Source organism: Numenius arquata, chromosome Z, assembly GCF_964106895.1.
Source record: "Numenius arquata chromosome Z, bNumArq3.hap1.1, whole genome shotgun sequence".
Lineage (NCBI taxonomy): Eukaryota > Metazoa > Chordata > Aves > Charadriiformes > Scolopacidae > Numenius > Numenius arquata.
Genome location: NC_133616.1, coordinates 35,288,297 through 35,308,911, shown reverse-complemented (window position 1 = coordinate 35,308,911; position 20,615 = coordinate 35,288,297). Strand labels below are relative to the sequence as shown.

At 39.4% G+C, this 20,615-nt stretch overlaps 2 protein-coding genes across 2 annotated transcripts in view; both read left to right on the top strand.

The window, feature by feature from the left end:
- Positions 1-8,187, top strand: part of FREM1 (FRAS1 related extracellular matrix 1) — a 59,266-nt gene extending 51,079 nt beyond the window's left edge. Inside the window, exons 34-36 of the mRNA XM_074166152.1 lie at positions 4-119; positions 6,529-6,614; positions 7,988-8,187. Of these exons, the coding sequence (XP_074022253.1) occupies positions 4-119; positions 6,529-6,614; positions 7,988-8,187 (402 nt within the window). The remainder of the gene's footprint in view (positions 1-3; positions 120-6,528; positions 6,615-7,987) is intronic.
- Positions 8,188-18,073: 9,886 nt separating this feature from the next.
- CER1 (cerberus 1, DAN family BMP antagonist) lies at positions 18,074-20,284 on the top strand. Its single transcript, XM_074166742.1, has 2 exons — positions 18,074-18,601; positions 19,982-20,284. The coding sequence occupies exons 1-2, from the start codon at positions 18,074-18,076 to the stop codon at positions 20,282-20,284; spliced, it is 831 nt and encodes a 276-aa protein (XP_074022843.1).
- The last annotated feature ends 331 nt before the right edge of the window (positions 20,285-20,615 follow it).

The window sequence follows — 20,615 nt, the reverse complement described above, 5'->3', positions numbered from 1 at the left end:
TAGGAGGCAAGCACAAAGAAATGTCCCTCTGGATGGAGTCATCATGAGGGCAGCTGCTACTTCCTGGTAGTGAATCACAAGGTCACCTGGAACACTGCTGCTCGGGCTTGCAGAGAACAGTAAGAGACTTCTCCAAGTGAATGTCTTTGCTGTGCACTGCTCTTGCCCCAAGCTGGATGTTGCTCTCGAGGCCATGTTCATTCCGATAAGCCCCACTTCAGTTGTGCTGCGCAGCTCCCCAGAAAATAGAACTCCTTAGCTCTGTAATTCAGACCACATGGAGGATAGAAATATTATTAGTCTCATAATATTTCAGGTGCTGATACTACCTTATTCACAACATGAATTCCTGAAGTTGTCCATCTGCGGGGAGGATGCTTTCCTAATGGGAGAATTAGTTTGGGAGAGGAGAAATAGAGGAAAGACTCAGTCTTTCATGCTCTCTGACACACCACTTCCTTGGCTCTACCTTCACTTGATATAGCAACAGTACAGTATTGCTAGCTCCTGTGTGCCTCACCATATTCTTCTGAAGATGCAGCTCTTCAGAACCTGTAACTACTCAAAAACTTTAACATTCAATTTAACAGTAAATATCTGACTTTTAAGGATAAATAAAATAATAATAATAATAATAAAAATTAATAATAATAGTTGTCCAAAAGTAGGAGTCAAATAGAAAATCTGCCACTCTTGTTCTTTGGGAGGCCTGCTTTGTGAGTTTGGTTTCAGGATTGGTGGTTTAGGACTGGAAGAAAAGCTAGCCATGGTAAGATGGAGCTTGCCCAGGGATCATACATGTTCTGTACCTTGTGTTTAATTGTTGAGCGCTGAGTTCAAGACCAAGTTGAACAATAGAGGGGGCTTTGAAAGACCTCTCCATTATTTCATGAAAATTGAAACATGGAAGATTTAGAGATGAAAGAAACAGAATATATTCAACAAGTGATTGAGGACATGCAGGAAACATGAAACATGGACAAGCATGCATAACAAACCTTGATTCATTCCCCTCAGTTATTCCAGATTACGTTGTCTTGGTAACAAACAAAAGGGAAGTCTTAGTTCTAATACCTCCCAGCTGATGGAAGTTACTTTCCTAAAATGTAGATGTTACCTGCTCTTGTAAGCTCACCACAAATTTCACATTGTTAATAGGTTTACTTAAGATTTCAGCTCCTGAAATGGTTTTCTGGCATGTGCTTTTATTTTGTTATTTATCCAAAGAAAGCTGTAACTTGTGAATATTCCAATATTTTTTTTTTCTGAAGGCTTCAACATTCAATTGATCCCTTAGGAAGTTAGGTCACTGCTGGGAGGTGTTCCCCATTTCATAAAAGAGTGTGCTCCTGGTGACCCATATTATTTGTGGGCGGTAACTTCTTGCTGAAGGCTATAGCGTGCAATGTAGAAGTTAACCTGAATAACGGTAAATTAATAACAGTGTTAAACACCTACACAAAAAGTCAAGGCATGTCACTGAATCCACAAGCAAAGGAATCTTAGGGCAGTAATGGTTCATATAGTGTCAGACTACCACAGACTGAGGAAGCTTTATCCTGGTAAATGGAGTACTCCGGGCCTCCATCTGGAACTGATTAACAAAAGTACAGCCCCAGGCACACACTTAAAAGTGGTACAAGAAGATAACTTCATAGTTTTTGGTTTGTGCTTTTTCCCAGTTCCCCACCGGCAATCACCATCACCACCAATTTTGGCATTTCTGTTATTAATACTGTCACTTTTGACATTTAAATAGCTGATATTTCCAACAAGCAAGTAAATCAGCACAGAGGTCCATCCTCGGATTTTTAATAGATCAAACAAACATTAGACATTAAATGAAAAGATTAGAATTGACTTTCAGTGAATCAGGCAATTTCACTCAAAAATAAGAATCAATTTTATTACTAAAAGTGGCATTATTTTAAACTTCTATCCAATTTTCTTGCTACACTTTTTCTATTATATAGAACAGGAAAAAAGCACAAGCATGGCTAAAGTTCTTTCAGTAATGGTCTCCAACTCACCAACCTCCTAACCTCTTAGAGAAAGCACTTATCTTGAGATAATGGACTTGAGACCAAGCTATTCCATCAAAGCAATGCTATCAATTTACTGTGGAAGTAGTTGCTGTCTGGACATAACTATATGTACATGGGCTTATGCAAACCTATTCGGGCTTCTAATGAGCTTTGACATTGCGTGACATTGCATGTATTTGTTGCAGGTGGCATACCAATCTTTTCTTCTGTTTCCATGTGCAGGGATAGAAGCAGATGCAAAAATGTGCTTGTCTTGATGCAAGTTGCTGTATGCCACGGTGACAGTGTGTGTGGAAAAGATCTCAGCTAATTGCTGTGAAAATCTTGCACCATTTCTAACCCTTCTCCAATGCACTGGAGAGAAAGGTGGTTTAAGAACTCATTTCTCTCGCTTTGTTTTGTATGCGTGAAGAGGCCCTTGGCAGCATGAAGAGAAGCATCTGGGGGATATTATGGTTGAGTGATCCCACAGCAGCCCTGATTTAACAGCAATTTTGGTGATTTATGTTACAGTCCTTGTTTATCTCATAGGATCACATCCTCCTCAAGTGTCAGCGCAGCCAGGCTCGCTCACATGTGGGATGGTTTCACTGCTGCAACTGAAGGGACTCTCCACTGGATAGATAAAACCCACAGTTGTGTCTTTTGCTCTGTTAGTCAGATTATATCTTCATCTTCTTGAAGCTGAACATTTAATTAGAGCCTAAATATGGTCAGATTTCAGAACCCTTACTGCCAGCTTTGTAAGGCAGGGGCTTTTGTTTTGTTCAGTTTTTGAGTATTAGCAGCATGTGGTTTTCAGTCCTTGGGAGTCACAGGCAGAACCACAGGTTAGATCCTTCATGATAGCTCAATGTTCCTTAGTGCAAAGCAGGGTGGACCCTGCTGCTCTCCTAACGCTGTGCTAGTTCTGTAAAAGTGACTGGTTTAATTTATATTATTGCTAGTGACTCCAGCATAGAGATTCAGGTACCTGGAGTAATTTTAAAGGCCCAGAATATCTTATCTGACTTTCAATGGCCACTCTGGAAGTGCAGGGCTCCTGTAAGCTCTGTGTCATGTCTGCCAGTCTCATCTGAATATTTTGAATATCACGAGGCATCGTAAGCAAGAGCAGACACCTATTTCAAGGCACCAGGATTACTCCCTTGGTGATCAAACAAAAGCCTGGGATAAGCAGAGCCTCCCAGTGACTTCCCTCTTCACTGTCAGTACAGGACATGGATTTACTACAGCAGTTCAAATTAAATGTCCTCCTGTGCTACAGAGACCTTAATAGCTAGTCAAGTGTGCTTTAGCTGAAGTTAAGTTTATCAGAATGGTACAAAGCTCCTTTAAATGTACTGGATAATTTAATGTAAAATCCGCAAAGTCTTTGTGCTAAGTGTCTGGCATATAATACTTCAAGGACAATCGCTGCCCAAAATATTTCCTTAGCTGGGCAACTGCTCTAAGATGATAGATGTTCTTGACTTGATAGCAAAAATTTTGAAGTACACAGGAATAATTTGAAATTGACTTATTTAGCATAGAAATCAGTGATGTGTGGCTTGTTGGTTTTTTTTTTTTAATAAGGCATTATGACCCCTTCTCTAGAGTCATTTAAATTAGGAAGTGTTAGATTTACATAACTCCATAATAAAATTATCTTGTCATTTCCTGTGTCTGGTGCTCTGCCTGGAGGTACAGTTAGCAATATTATCATAAGTGGTATGTTCCTTCAGGACTGTTCTCATTTACCTACAATACATCAAAATCCCTGACTAGGTGTAACAATTAGAACAGTTGCTCTCTCTTCAGTCATGTGTGTTTCTCAGACTGTATTTAGAAAGCACTCCTACAGAGAAAAGATTAGATAACCTTAGAATTACTGCAGTGCTTTCCTTTCACAGCGCTGACGTCTCTCCCTGGTACTTGGGTTGAAGCAAAAGTCTGGAACTGTTATTGCTCAGACCTCCCCTGTATGTCATAAATGATATAGCAGTTACTGATGCACATTGATGCTTTTTGTTTTCACACTTTCTCAAACAATTGAAACAACAGGAGTAAGCTATGCTTACTTAAAGTAAAAGGCTTAGTTCCAGGGCTTTGATTGTCCTTAAGCAGAAGCCAGATAAAATGCGGTATTTTTGTTCTTGCTCATCTAGTAGTGATACCACAGAAACTGCTGCCCAAATCTCTTCTGAGACCCAGGTTTGGTCACTGGCCAACCACAGTCACTGTGAGGGGGAATGGCATCCTGTTGTTGAATCAGTTGCCTTGGGAGGACATCCTGAATTAACTGAGCCTGCTCTCTGGCACCTTTTGTTTGAGGAAGAAGATGGAGTACAAAACTTTCCAAGAGCTTTTGTCAGTAACAGCTTTGTTCCTGGCTTACTGCAGGTTTGGTGCTTGGTAGGTGAGCCCGGAGGTGTGGAAGCATGTCACCCTGGGGATATACAGGCACCAACACCATGCATGAAACCTTACCATGATGAGAAGCACAGTTAGGGTCTCTGCTGGGAGCTTCCATGGGTGAAGTTTTGGGAGCCTGTACCATAAGCGGGTGCACAATCCTGACCTCTACCAGAGCACTGCTAACCCCTTTGTGTTGGGACAGTGTGCCATTTGTAAAGCCATGATTGATGTTTCTGAAGTCATTGTGCCACACCTCTACCTGTGGAGTGTACACAGATGTCAATGAAATCCTATAGACTTTGTTATCTGGCAGCCCCTGAACTTCGGGGACCCTTGATGGGACCTGTGCAGGGATTGGTCAAAGGCAGCCATGATTACACTGACTGTGAGGGCTAACACCCAGCTGTCCTTCAGATCCAGTGTTCAGAGTGGAGCAGAGGGGGAAGCCCCTGCTGCTTTGGTTGACTGCAAGGGTAATGGAGGAGGCCTTTGCAGCAGGTGCATCCCATCAGCATTGCAATGCATTTGTTCCATATCATGCCCTTGTATGCCCAGATTAAGGAATGGTCCAGATTTTGTGCAGTAGAGACGGTGTAGAATATTGTGGGCTACTGCCCTGAATTCCTCCTAATGTAAAATTTGCCTGTTTCCCTATCTTGTGCAGCATTATGATACAAATTCTACAGGATCAGCACTGTTAGAAGAGATACATGGCAGCAAACAGGAGTGGAGCTCCAGGCATGGGTTTCTAACTGTGTTGTAGGCTTAGTGGTGAGCTTGCACCCCAAAATATGGTCATGGTCTCCATAGTGGATTCAAGTCTGCCATGCCACTCTTGACATCTGGTTGTTGTCCCAGCTCTTAAAGAAGACAGTCTTTACCTTCTTTGGAGCAATACCAATCTTCTGTCTCGGTTATCTGGCAACAGTCGTGAAATAAGCAAAATCGTCACAATGACGATTTTACAATGTTTTACTCTGCTGCTATAAAAGTTTTTGACTCTCTTAAAACATGTTTTGAAGAGCAGTGTTGTTTGGTTGGGCCCTATCAAGCATCATGCAGGATGTTCTGGGAGGCTGAAGGGGTTGGCATCACTGCTAGACTGAGTGGCAGTCAGAAATATGGGACAACAGAAATGATGGAGGCTCAGCATCGCAGGGAAGGCAACAGCAGGTGTGACATGATATCAAGGCAGGCAAAAAGATGGATAAATAAGAAAGTGAAGCCACTGACGGCTGATAGTTCCTGGCAAATGTGAAGGACACCATTTGTCTCTTAATGCTTCAGGATTTGGCCTGATTTCTAAATGCCTTAAGAGCAGGCTGCTGGTGCTTGCATGCTTAGTACGAGTTGGAAGACTCCACAGTGGCAAGGCCATTCAGTGGCTAGGATTTGCTAGTCCTCCTTTGGTGTTGCCATACTTTTAAGTACAAACACAGAGCAGAGCTTAGGCATTGGCTCCTTTCTGAAATAGGCTGGTTAATACACACTGCAACTGCTCTCTGATCTGAACTAAATTTGTAGTCATTGCAGACAACCCAACATTACCTCTCAGAACCACACCTCCACTCTAAACCAGAACCCTAAATTACATGCACTTAGTTCTGTTTTGAAACATGGCCAAGATTTCGACTGTGTTATTCAAAGCTTTAGTTTTGTCAGAACACAATTTTAAAAAGATACAGTCTGCTCTACTACCAAATGGCTGAAGCTGTATCTTTCAGTGGCTTGGATTTTAGGCTGGGCAGATTATTATTTCAAGGAAAGGAATCAATGATTGTGTCAATGGTTTAAAACACAGTTGGTGAGTATGAGGTACACATTTCCTGTATATGCTTCTGTCAGTTGCCCAGCTGATTTTATTCTCGTGTTAGAAGAATCAGACAAGGACTTTGGTTCCTCTCCAAGTAATCCAGAATTTTAAGACTGTACCTCCATGTAATTATACTTTCTTGTCAGTAAGTAGTGGTTTTCCAGTGGAGCATATTCTTTATACTAGAATCAGTGCCCCTTGCTGATAAGTCAATGGGAGATGTCTGTCACTCTGTGGAATGCTAATTACTCTGTCCTCTCTCCTTGAGCCTAGATACCTGGGGAGTCTAGCAAGTGTGGCTAATGAACAACACATGCAGTGGCTGTGGGACTTCAGTGGGAGGAAGCCCTTTTGGATAGGCAAGTACATCAGCTGCCTGTCCCCTCCAAGGGGGGCACCTTGGAAAGCAGAAACTGCTGCACCAGTTCCAGCCCAGTTTTCAAATGTTGCATTGTCCTCAAGTTTCTATTGCTTTTAATATTTCAGAGCAAGGCATTAAACTGAAAGCTGTAATTTACCTGGCTAATTTTATAAATTTTTATTGAAAATAAGAGTTTATAGTGTTTGTTATTGCTGGGCTGTTTTTGCCTTGAAACCTTTCCCATTTTAATACTAGCTAGGAAAATAAGTTTTGGTGGAGCTCCTACTCTTTGTTTACCTCATCTTTCTTTTGACTGTTACTTTATCTCTGTTTTACCTTTTTTTTAACTTTAAATAATTATTTATGTTACTGCTAATTTAAGGGTGTTGCCTTGTATCAGGAATCCTGTGAATTAATTAGATGATCAGCTAAAGAAGATTTCATCACATCACTTTAGATTCAGCTGTCTATTTCTTATTATGCACCTTTCATTTCATAAGAAATGGAAAGAACTCAGATGGGTCTTATCTGTACCTCCTGATCCCTTTCTGTGAATGACTACCTTAACTCATGGACCGGTGCTATTGCTTTCTTCTAAACCATCTTGTTTCTGCTATGCTGTCCACATTTTAGATTCTTTTTTCCAATTGTGAGCTGCAATTTTCAGCTCTTAGTAATTTTCTGAGATGGAAAACTAGCTATACTAAAGTAACTTTAAAAACTAGTTAGTTTGGGATCATTTTTAATGGTATCATGATTCTGCTAATCTGAGAGAAGTAAACTCCTCTGATAAGAATAAAGACTACAAGACCATTGTGTCAATTTTCTGATCTTGGTCTCTTCTAGTTCAAAGGACAGGTCATGTCTGAAAATACGCCACCCATGGTGGTCTTGGTAACTCAGAGGCTAAGTGAAAAGATGTTTTTTAGTTTTTATTAGTTAACTCAACCTAATCTTACGACTGTTAATTTCAACAGAGTAAAGAAGGTATACAAAGATCTGCAGGATTTTATTTCCAGAAGGAATCCGACTGCATCTGAGGCTGCCCAGACTCGAATACAACATTCTGTTTCACATCTTAAGTATCAAAAGAGAAACCTGGGAGGTGATAGACATGCATAAGATGGAAAGAGAGAAAACATTTTAGATAGGCAATAATGAGGAAAAGTATATTTTCCCTTATTCAGATGGCACTAATTGCCTTATGAAATATTAATTTGTATTTTACTTGTGTTCTTCCAGATGGGTTTTTTCTCTCAGCACAATATTGTATGCATTTTTTTAACAAAGGGGTAGAACAGCATACTTTTATTGGCATCAGGCTCCAGAGATGATAAACATCACTGATTTGGTCTTACTGATTTCACACAGGCTTGAATGACCAAGTCAATCCTGGACACTGGGAGTGGAACGGAGGAGAACCAGTAACCTACATAAACTGGAGAAGAGGTTCCTACCACTTTCCAAAGAGAGGAAGAAATTGTGTGTCAGTGCAGAAGCAAGGAAAATGGCAAGCAACTGACTGCAGGAAGGTCAAACGGAACAGCTATATATGTTCAAGAAAGCTGTAAAGACTGGAGGATGTCTGTGAAAGTGTGTGGACATTCATGTTTTTTCAGTTTTACTTATTTGCAGACATATGAGGGTATGCAGATAGAAAACTCTCCTAATTATCAACAGTGTTTATTTTATATGCTTCCAGAGGTGCAGGTGCATTGGACTCTAACCAAGGAATACAGGACAGTTGCAAAGATTAAGTCCAGGTTAAGATTTTAAACTCTCCCCAAAGACTTTGATCTGTCACATGCTCATATGTATATTTACACTAAAGAGCTAGGCCTGAAGGCTTTCATCACATTTTTGTGTAAAAATACCTTTTTTAAAAAAAAAAAAGAGAAAAAAAGTAGCACATCAGTTGATTTGCTTTGCTCTTATTAAGGAGGGGTTGTGAATTGGCCGTTGCTTTAATTCGTTTGAAATCAAAACTGCAGTTTTACCCTGCAGTCGCAAAAAGAGGAAAACTGCTTGGGGTGCAAATGAAGGTAGACTCTGCTCACTAAAACCAGGTCCTCTTGGGTGACAAGGGGAGGGACATTATGTCAGGAGACTGGGGCTTCTCTCATGGATGCCCTAGTACAATGTGTTACGAGAATGTGAATGGTAGGATTTAGTGAGGAGCCAAGCCTTGTATTTCTTTTTCTACCTCCCAGGGCCAGCTTTAGATGCTAGTGGATCTGCTCACGTAGAGCTGCATATTGTTTCACATTCCTAACCAAAATAGTTCAATGTTTTTTTGGAGTTGCAGGATGGTGCTGTAATTTTTAGTGTAATTAAATAATGGGACCTCTGTAAATGTAATGCTATATCAAAAGATTATTTACACACAAAAAAAATTAATACTGAAGCTTAATCCTAGAATATTATCTTGGGATATTCAGTGATACGTGAACATCAATAGGATTTATATGTGTGTATAAACCAATGTAATCGTGAGACATATTTTGTACTAAAGCAGCTATGGCTTTTGAAAAGTATTAATCTAAGTCCTTGTTAGGGATTTGAGGTTTTTAAAGATAATAATAAAAAAATCCAGATTTAGTTCTGAGAAAGGCTTAAAAATCAGTATTTAATAGGAAAAAACAGCTGCCCATAACTTAATTTTAACTTATTTTAAACATATGCAGTTGCAGTGTTACCGTTTCGTAACATCATAGTAAATTTATATTTGACCTGTCAAAAATCTTGCTTTAGCACCTTCTTACTGCCAGCCTTAAAATTAAAAAAAGAAACAAGCCATAAGCTTCCTAAAAAACATATTAGGGCTCCTCTCAAGCCCTCCCTCTGCCCATGATGAGTGCATGAAAGTTGGTGTGGCACAGCATAGGGTGAATTTGACCTGTACCTTACAAATTCTCACCCCTCGCATCTGCCTGCCTGCTGCCAGCAGTTGATTTTCCCCTTATCCCCTATCCGTTTGTCTATTCCACCAGCCTCTGGATCAATTGTATCTGTACACTATTTGCACCAGCGGTGCAAAACCTCCTTCTGTGGTTGTTCATAGCGATTTCTCAGTCCTGTGAGGGACAGATGCAGTAGAATCACCTCTCCTCTCTGGGCTGAGGGATGCTGTTCCAGAGGTTATTCATCCCTCCTCCTTGCTTTCAGCATGTGTGAGTTATTTATCCTTCCTCCTTGCCTGTGACATGTTAAATGAATATGTATGTGAGTGGCTGGATAGTCTTTGTATTATAGGAGAGAACCTTTCTGACTGTTGCAGATAATCATAAGTGCATTGCAAAATTGAAGGAAAAATACTGTGGGCAGAACCTCATCACCCTCATTGGTATCAAGAGATACAGCCAAAAACATCTCCAGGATTTCTTTCTCTTTTTTTTTTTTTTTTTTTTTTTTTTTTTCTGTCATGGTAATCTTTATGCGAAGCTTCTAGACACTTTTGCTAGACACTAACACTTCTGCTTAAGGAGTTTTCTAGATCAACAGCTAATTGTTTCAAGAATTCCCCAAACCAAGTACCTCTGAGTACCCATCTAGACCTGTTTTTATTTCTGATAGTTTTCATTGAAAAAAAAAATAATCTAAAAAAGCACTCTTGGGATCTCTTGCTGTTGTGTTCTAGAATTCCAGGGAAAATTGACTAAGAGAGCTTGGTTAGACATAAACATAAACTTCTATTTCTTCAGGGCCTTCTTTTTATAAGAACTTCTGAATTTATCAGTGCTATCTCGATAAGACCTGTTGGGATTATTTAAATACCTCTCTTAATTATTTAATAAATGAATGACAACAACAGAGAGGGAATTTTTGACCAAGGTGCTTGTTACTTGATCAGTAACTAATAAATGATTCATGCCTAGTCTGAGACAACAGTGATCTAAGAAGTTTGCTTTTGTGAGAAGAGAGGAGAATTTCCCTTTTTTGTATTTCATTTGAACAACTTTAAAGTGATTGAAGAGTATGAAGATTTCAGTATACAATAGACTGCTAGTTGTGCAAACTGTATGTGTTTACTTGTTTCATTAGATCTAATACTATACACTAATGAAGCTAAAATTTCTATATTGCAGTGCAAGGATATTTCTGCCCTGAAAGGCTGCTGAATTGTTTTTCAGTACAAGGAACTGTTCCAAACATTTACTCATAAATTTTAATTTGTCTTTCATTAAAAATGAAGTATTTTTTCACAGATTTTTATAGCTTTTATTAGAACACTGGAGTTTAAAGAATATGACACTCAAATCAGGGAAAGCACAAATAAATCACTTTTTCTGTTGCCACAGGAAGTTGTTGTCTCTAAGAGGTTTAGTAAAGAAAGAGCCTAAAATCCTGAGAAGTCATTGGGAATTTCTCCAGTCTTCCATACTTTTGAATTAGACCCTGAGTAAACCCAGGGGAAAATCAGTATTCAGAGGATCAGCATCAGCAGGGGAATTTCAGAGGCTCAAAGTAAGAACAAGGAGCATGTAAATTCTGGTCTTCACCTATGGATGCCACACTTCCTGCATAAACACAGGATTTATTTCACCATAGCTATCCATATGCCTTTTAAGAGCAGCAGAACCAAGATGCAACAGCTCAGTGAAAAGAACCCAGCGGTTAGCCTAGATTTCTACAAAGCGGTGGGCAACATGACCTCTTTATGTGCCCACCATATGTGCTTTTAACCAGGTTTTCTCCCTCTGAACTATCTTTTAAATCTGTTGACCAATTTGAAACAAACTTGACAGACAAACAGTTGACTCAAAGGCAATAGTTATGAAAAAATTCACAGGCAACTGGCCACAGGAGCACTTCTTCCAAAACGAAATAATCAAAAACATTTGTGTTGTTATTAACTTCATGGACATCGAGTTTTTAAGCTAAAAAAATTAGAAAAGTTTTCCAGATCTCTTTTGCACACACTGAAACTTACTGAATGCCTTCAAGTCTCTATTCACTCATTCTAAAATTATAATAATAGGTTTGAGAGAATTATACATATAATTCTGTGAATACTGCGATTTTATATTATTTACATCACAAGACTGGTGCTATTGTAATTCTTGTATTCAGAACACTATATATATTGTTATGTTTAAATTTTTAATGTGTGTTAATACAAAACTGAATCATATTTTGGTAAATACATATTTCTTAAGTTTCATAATCTCACAAAAGCTTTTTTTCTAGTGATAAAAAGCATAATGTTGGGGATAGTAGAAATGTACTTATAATTAAGTGTAATATACCTGCTGTTTACTGTATGCAGTTTATGAATTCTGTTTCTTCTTCTGCATGAGCTTATTCCTGAATTAATTCTATAAAGACATTTGCATTGTGAGCAAACCATTTTTAAAAGAGAAAGCGTTGTTTTATTTTTAAAGTAAATTTAAGAAAGGTTACAGATCTGCAAACAGATACACAAGAGGAAGACTGAGTTCAAGAAAGACAGTCAGTCCACAAAACTGAATTTTAATATGATTCTTGATTTAAAGGAGAATGTGCAAAAAAAGTCATTGTCCCTCAGTAACCTCAGTCATCTTGATGGAAGACATGCAGATCTCAGTTCTCCTCTCTTATTACCCTTTAAGAAGCTGTGCTGCTTGTAATATGGAGAACTGCTACTCTAATTCCATTGCTTAGCTACTATCCTCTGCATTCACATACAAGCAGTATAAGGTTAGAAAACAAGAACACAATAGGGTTTGTTTGTTTATTTTTATAGTGCTGAGATATTATTTTTTTTTTTTGTCAGAAGTAGTCCTAATGAATAAGAATCTGAAATCTGAAGTACTGGATATAAGCTCAGTAAGCAAAAGAATATAATTTTATTCACACAGATGACATTTTCATTTAACTCTAAATATTTATTTTTACTTAATAAAAGAAACCTTATCTGCATCTTCTTCCTTGGATTACTCTACAAACATTTTTCTTGGTGCTGTCAGACTCTTCAGTGAATCACCACTGCTCTCTCAAATTATGCAGGGCAATCAAAGGAAGAAGAAGTGTCTTTCTGAGGACTGAAATGTCTCTTTGCCCAGGCTCTTTCTCCCCTGGCTCAGTGTCCCACAGCCTAACAAGCTGAAGCAATCAAGCACATAACGAACATAGCTCCTCAGGCTGGGTTTGGAATTGGGTACACTCTCAATTAGGCAGTACATATGTGCCAGTACCATTCAGAGGATGTTTCAAGAGGGGGACACCTGTCCAAAACTACCAGCCTGAGAATTATAATAGAGAGAAAACCATCCCCTGCATCACGTTTATGTACCGACAGCCCCCAGAACATGGGCCAGTACACATGAAAGGACACTGACCCTGGCACTGCTGGACACACACACGCAAACATTTTCAAGTGTGACCATCTACATTTTGGCAGAAGTTCGAAACTTAAGACTCCAGTTGTGTTGCTACAGCTCAGAGAAAAGAAACAGAGAAATGTGAACAGGAAGGTATAAATAAATGAGTGAAGAAAGAAACAATGCAACAAAGGACTTGAAACTGAATAGCGAAGGGGGCAATCCACGAGGTACAGTATCGAAGGTTGAAGGTACAAAACTAAACACAGATTTGTTTTCTTTCATATCATACCTTGTAAATAGCCTTTTGGTTTCATAATTATAACTTTCCCATGAGGCCTGTATGTGATCTGTTTCCCCAAAACTCAGTAAAACAAAGACCACAGATGGCTTTCTTTGATAAGTACGATAATTGGAGAATAAACTGCATAGTGCTAATTCATTAGTTCTGAGGTCTTCATATGGGTTCTGTAAAAGATATATCTGGATACAGGTTTGTCTACATAGGATGTGTGTTGAAAATGATAGGATATTGAATTGGGCTATAATATATAAAATCCACTTTAATGATTTAATCATCAATCATGCTATGATGAGACTATTTAGCTCAACAGAAGGCAAGTAATTCAAGCACTGCCTAAGAATTATTTTTAGGCATCAACTGGCAGTGTAACTAATTACTCAGTTTATGTCCATAATGACTGAATAAACTATGGCTCTGAAACAAATGAATAATACCATTTTGCATTTGCATAGCACTTGTCATCTATAGACCTGCCAGTTTTAAAAGGATGGGCAAACATTCACGGTGACTATTTCTGGCAAAAACAGAACATCCTGAATAAATTGCTACTATGAAGGCAAATCAAAGCCTGCTTGAAAGACACCGCTGCATTTAGCCACAAGATTTAACAACCAAAATACAGTGAAAACATGTGCTATGCTTATATGAAAGGGTAATCAGGCAGGAAAACAAGTTTTTATAAAGGATAAAGCATTGCTTTTTGTAGAAATCTGAGATTAGCTGTACTTGGAACATAATGATAATGTGCCTAGTCCAATCCCTATTGTCAATTATTAGTCTATGCAGTTGATGTCATCACAAAGACACTCACAAATACTTACTATTTTTAACGTCAGAATGATTCTCCAAACTTGCTGTCTGAGCTGGGATGCCTTCCCACAATGCAGGCAAGCTCCCGGCTGAGCTGAGAGGCTGAGGACAGATCTGCTACCTGCACACGGTGATACAGGCAGCTGACTCCAAAACACATTTAGACTGTGTGTAAATATAGAACAAACTGGGCCCAGATGTAACACGTCACGTTTCTTACTAACTTTGTCTCCTGGAAAACAGCTGCAGCTTACTACTGTAGGCACAAAGGAAGAGTTTTAGACTGGCCTGGCAGAACCAGAGCAGGCGTGCTGATTTTGGCTCTCAGCAGATCTTAGGTAAAACATCCAGGAAAAACCAGGAACTGGAACTGGCTTGACCTAGAGGAGAAGAAAGCTTCTGGTGTGACTTGCTGACACTGCTGTGCTTCAGCCTTCTTTCCTACCTTTCTGTAAATAGTATTATGTGCTTTTACACCTGAAGCCCTGTAAGGCAGGCCTTTTTTCTTGTTGTATGTTACAGGATAGAACTATATGTACCATGAATGGATGCTGAACTTGAACAGGTGTTTTTTTTCAATGCCATTGCACTGCAAATAGAATACAAGCAGCTTAACTTCTATACATACAAGCCAAAACTAAGTTTTTCATGCCAAAACTAAGGTTTTTATACATTCCTTGTATTTGCACTGCACCAATAACCCAGACCAGTTTAGTTTAGATAGAAGTTTCTGCCCAGCCCAATCATTCCAGTACTATCACTTACTTGATTTTTATCTGTGCATTGACAGAGATATCCTTAAACCATTTGCACTTGCAACATGCTGCTTGCAACTTGATTTAATCTTTGTGAAGAGCTGCAGAAAGAACCCTCTGTAAACAGCAGTAATAAAATTATTTTGCTCATATTCTTGATACAAAGCAGAAACTGAGATGTTATCTGCACACCAAAGCATGCTTCAGCCACATCAGATGAGAAGGGCAGAATACTCCTCCGCACATACACATGTGTTTCCTTCTTTCAGGGCAGACTGGGGTAAATTTTAGTGAGACTTAAAAGCCTTTTTTGTTTTACCTTGAAGGGAGTGGGATTTTTTAAGGAGGCTTTGAAGGGAGGTAAACTGGGCCTTTCAGGCACTTAGATTTCAATTCTGTAAACATACATGTGAGTAATTTAATGCAATTTCACTTATATGGATAAAGTTAAATACAGACATTACAGGATCAAGACCACAGCTGGAACTATTAAACAAGAAAAAGCTGGTATACCATTGGTCTAGACTTCGAGAAAAGGCACTTGCTGGCAAAGGAAGTGAAAAATAGCTGAAACAGATAAAAACAAACAGAAAGAACACCTCTGTTATGTTGCTGTAATCCTGAAGGAATATTTTTTTAATTGTTTCAGTTAGCTTTTTATTTTTAAATTCTGAAGCAAAGAGCTGTAAAAAATATATGTTGCTTCAAACAGTCAAATCTTGTGTTTGAAAGACATTGCCAAATGTGTCAGACTATTCTGTATCATCATAACACAACACAATACATAGGTATGAGTATCAGCCCAGCCTTGTAACTCTCTGAGCAACTACAATAAAGAGGAAAAAAAGAAGGAAAACTCAAAATATAATATCCTTATCTTTGCTGAATAATTTTGATTGACTATTACCAACATGAACCTGATAGAATGAATTTCAGTTCCAAAGGTCAACTGCTTCAGTTCAACTTCTTGGCCAATAAAGAGGATTCAAATTGCACTTTTAGGCTACTTAAGTAATTACTTAATCAAATTAATCCTCTTGACTCATTGTTGCTCCACCCTAATGCTGCACATGCTTGTGTAAATATGATGCAAGGACTTTTTGCAGGCACACTGCAGCACCAAACTAAGTTGCAGAGGCCAGTATTTTCTGTGATTTCACTCCTGGTAACTGGGGGAGAATCCACCCTACCAGGGCACACTGGACACTTCAGAAAGGCACCAAACCAGTGGCAGAATTAAATTGCTCTCAGCTGAAATTACAGAGCAATAAAGCTTCTGCTTGATGGTTGTGCTTCCCTTAATGAGATTGTTCCACTGAGGCCAAGGCACAAATACACTCTAACGTTGGTGTGCAACCTACATTCTTGCTGGTGCTCCATGGGCTTCTGTCTCAGGATGGACCTCAATATTAGAACAAATTTTAACTCAAGTGAATTTAGCAGAAAGGAAAAGCTCTAGATCTCTGCTAACTTGGTACTAAAGTTATGTCAGTGTCTCACAAGGATTTTGCTAGGCAATTAGTTTACTTTGATGATTATCAATCAATAAACTAATTCCCCAGAAATGAAAGTCAAATCACAGAATCACAGAATGGTATGGGGTTGGAAGGGACCTCTGGAGATCATCTAGTCCAACCCCCTGCCAAAGCAGGTTGCACAGGAACGTGTCCAGGCGGGTTTTGAATGTCTCCAGAGAAGGAGACTCCACTACCTCCCTGGGCAGCCTCTTCCAGGGCTCTGCCACCCTCACGAGAAAGAAGTTCCTCCTCATGTTTAGGTGGAACTTCTTATATTCAAGTTTGTGCCCATTTCCTCTTGTCCTGTCCCTGGGCACCACGGAAAAAAGACTGGCGCCCTCCTCTTGACACCCTCCCTTTAAGTATTTATAGGCATTGATCAGATCCCCCCTCAGTCTTCTCTTCTCCAGACTAAAAAGACCCCAGTCCCTCAGCCTCTCCTCGTAAGGGAGATGCTCCAGGCCCCTCATCATCTTCAAAGCCCTCTGCTGTACCCTCTCCAGCAGTGATACGGCAGCCCCGCAGACTCCCAGAGCCCTGAGCTGGCTTGGGAACCGCTGCCCAGGGCAGGGAGATAACTCCATACATCTAGTACAGACTACCTAAATTTTCAAGACTAATGAACAGATTACCTACAAACGTAAGAGTTTATTGATAGACTCTGGTAGAAACAGGAGTGTGTGGAGATTAGAATATCTAAGTGGCAAATTATCTGAAGCAGAATTTCCTTTTAGTATTTTCAGATTAGGATCAATGTTTGTGATGTTTACTGAAAAAATCCTTTCCTTCTTCCAAAACTTTCCTCTATATGATGTTCTAGCAGATATCTTTTCTTACATGTTGCATAGCATGATAATTTTGCAAAGGACACATCCAGTTTAGGGTCTAGTAGTCTTTAGATATTTCTGCTGAGCCACTGATGTCTAGGAATCATAATATGTCACTTCTAACATGTTTTGCTTAAATCCTCATTTTGTTTACCAACTTTATAGGATGCCATAGTGGCTTTGGTGCCTGAACAGGACATAGAAGTGTTAGTTAATCTTTAAGAATCTGGGGTGCAGAGTTTCTCCATGCTGGGACCTTTTATTCTGGGCTAGTGATATGTCTGCACTCCAGCAGCTGCTAACCTGCTGTGAAGGAGATGAAGCAAGGGCTATTGCTCTCTGCCAGATTCCTCTGAGCATGTAAGCAGCAGTCTGCCAGTTCTCCCAAAAACTGAAAGACCAAATTAGGACAAACTTTTGAAAACATGGGCTGATTTGATGTCACCAGATCCAGCTTCAAATTTTATCAAACAAAAAAATCAGCTTGCCTTTTCCTGTTGTGATGAAATAACACACTACCTGTTTTGACAGTCTCTGGCTTTGTGGAATGGAAAGTAAAAATAAACAATGAAGACCACATTGAACATGCTAATACACAACCTCAAATGTTTCCTTAATTCCTAGGCCTAAACTAGACAGTTTATCCAAACATTTCCTCCTGTTGACTCCTCGCCACCATGCCATCCTGGGTTACTAGATTTTAGATAGGGACTTCTAATACACATAATCCAGATTGAAAGCAGAGTTTCATTAGCACAAACTCCCCTATCATAATTGTAATCTACATTTAATGAATGCAATTAGCCACACCAGGGTCTCCCCTGAGCCCTCCCCTCCTCTGCCCACAGTCAGCAGCCATAAGCTGACACCAGGCTCTCATATAAAGCTAGCACACTACATTCACTGCAATAGCAGCAGGTCTACAGGGTTATGCTTTACAGGATCATGTCACTGTCTCTCCTTCAACTGTTAGTGCTCTCATGTCTTGGAGCCACAGAGCCACTGGGAGATTCACTGGCACGGAAAAGCAGAAGGCCATTTCAGCATCCTTTCTATATGGACAAAAATCTGCTTGAAAGTCAAAGTTTTCATGAGCTGGTAGGGGAAAACCCAATCGGTGTCGAGGAAATCCCAGGAGAACCAAGCTTTTTTGTAGCAATCCCACAGACAGCATCTGAAAGTGAGAAGCAAGAGAAGAAAAAAACGTCCAGATTCATCCTTCCCAATGCAGAACTCCATGCAGACCCAGACCTGAGAATCTGGGCAGCACCCAGAGAGACCTCTCCTGTTGCAAACTTCTCTCCATCCCACTACTCCAGCAAGAAGGAGGCCGAACCTTTTCATAGAAAAGATGCTAAGAAATTTTGGGACCACTTCATGTTAAAGAAAAATTCAGCATCTGAAGTGGTTGTCTTGCCAATCAAGACCAATGAAATGCACCAAGAAAACTGCAGAACCCTGCCTTTTTCCCAGGTAAGAACAGGTGTCCAAGATCAATAAATGTGTCCTTTCCCCTCCCTCTTTTAATTAGCACCTAAAGACATACGGGTTATTTCGTGTGCTAAGTCACAATGCCACCTCAGAACACTCACATATATTAAGGAGCTGAAAAACACTGTTGAAAAAAGCTGAAGAAGTTTTAGTCTGATGAGACAAACTGCTAAATTGCAGTACTGGAAAGCCATGTGTTAATTTTTTAGAGAATTATTTGTTCTTTTTATGCAAAGATGTTTTGACTTAGCCTAAGCAAGCAGGGCAGTGGTGAGTAATTATCTATTCAATGAATATACATCTGAACAGTTTGTATACATAACTTACCTACATATGTATATACACCTGTGTATCTACAAAAAGAGTTTCAGGGCAAGTACTTACAGAAGAAGCTGGCTGTTTTATTGCAGCTAAGCAAGGATTCCTTTCTGCTGTATTAATCAGAAGACTGATGCATACATCTAACTCTGTTCTAAGAATGCTGGAGAACTGTTAAATTTTCCCACGCACAGATGAAGCCATTCTGTTCCATTGCAGCATCAAGACAAGCAAGTAGTATAGATAGAAGTGCAGTATTCCTCATAAAGTGACATCTATTCTCAGTGTTTCTGTAATCACTGTCTGTCAAGGACTACGGTTTTTCATTAAACTTATCTCACTGGCAGACATATGTAAATACAGATAAGGCCTAGAAACTTGTACCACTTTACTTTTTGTGTCATGTAGCATGGCAAGCTTTCTCCAGGATGGCTGCAGTTATGACAATATAGAAGTGCCAACTGCAGTCTAGCTTTTTATGGTTTGGGAGTTGACATAGGCTCTGCTGATACAAGCAATTGTTATTCTTGCAAATCAAGAGATTACAGAACTTCCATTGCACTTTTAAGATTTTAATTTTAAAAAATCTGCTAAAGAATATTATGCCTCTTCCACATGGAGACAAATATTTAAGATTACAGTGGAGTCTAGCTTGTGTTTTATACATAAGAATGTTGGGCCAAAATGATGTTTTAAGTCCTGCTAAGTGGGTAAGACTGCTTAACCGTGTCAGAAATGTAGAACTCAAAGAGCAATTAAAAAGTAAATATGACAAACCCATCTGTTGGATTTCTCCATATCAGCTCACAAAGGCTCTGTTATTCAATCTAAGAATTGCCCTTAGGAGTGCTAAAATTTGCTTTTAAAAACTCTTATGTTTTACTGCCCGCTTGACATAAAAAATGTTTAAAGTAAATGTTTTGAGAAGAAAAATAGAGTATTTTGTTGGGGGTGGGGGGAGGTGGAGAGGTCTGTCTTCATGCTGCGTAGCAAAGTCCATGGGCCATTCATGTATCAGGAACTTCAAACTGCTTTCTGTTTCAGGGTGTTACTCATGAGGGCTGTGAGAAGGTGATGGTACAGAATAATCTGTGTTTTGGAAAATGTAGTTCCTTTCATGTTCCTGGTCCAGAAGATCGTCTTTATACCTTTTGTTCTCATTGCTTGCCCAGCAAGTTCTCCATGAAACGCCTAGATCTCAACTGCACCAGTTCTGTCCCAGTGGTCAAAGAAGTCATGATTGTGGAAGAGTGTAAATGTGAGACTCAAAAGATCAAAGACTCTATCCAGATAGAGACTGGATCTCTATCGTCAGACTTGCATGCAAATGTACATGAGCACAATTAACCCGTGCAAAGTACTTCTTAACTCCTTCATCATAAGAATTGCCAATGAAGAAAGAAAAAGAAAGAAAGTTTTCATCACACTGCTACACAAAAATACTAAAGATGTAGACTTTCTACTTGAACTGCTTCTCTGCTTCAACAATAACTTTACCTAAAAGGTAGCAGACATTTCCTTGCAGCTGTTAAAGAAATGGAAGCAATATGTGTAGGGTTCTTACTTTAACAAGGGAAACCTTTAAAAAATTTTTCACCCTTCCTATCCTTGTCTATAGAAGGCTAGTAAACAGCAGCTGGAGAACTAGCATGATTTATCTGTGCAAAACCCTCATTTA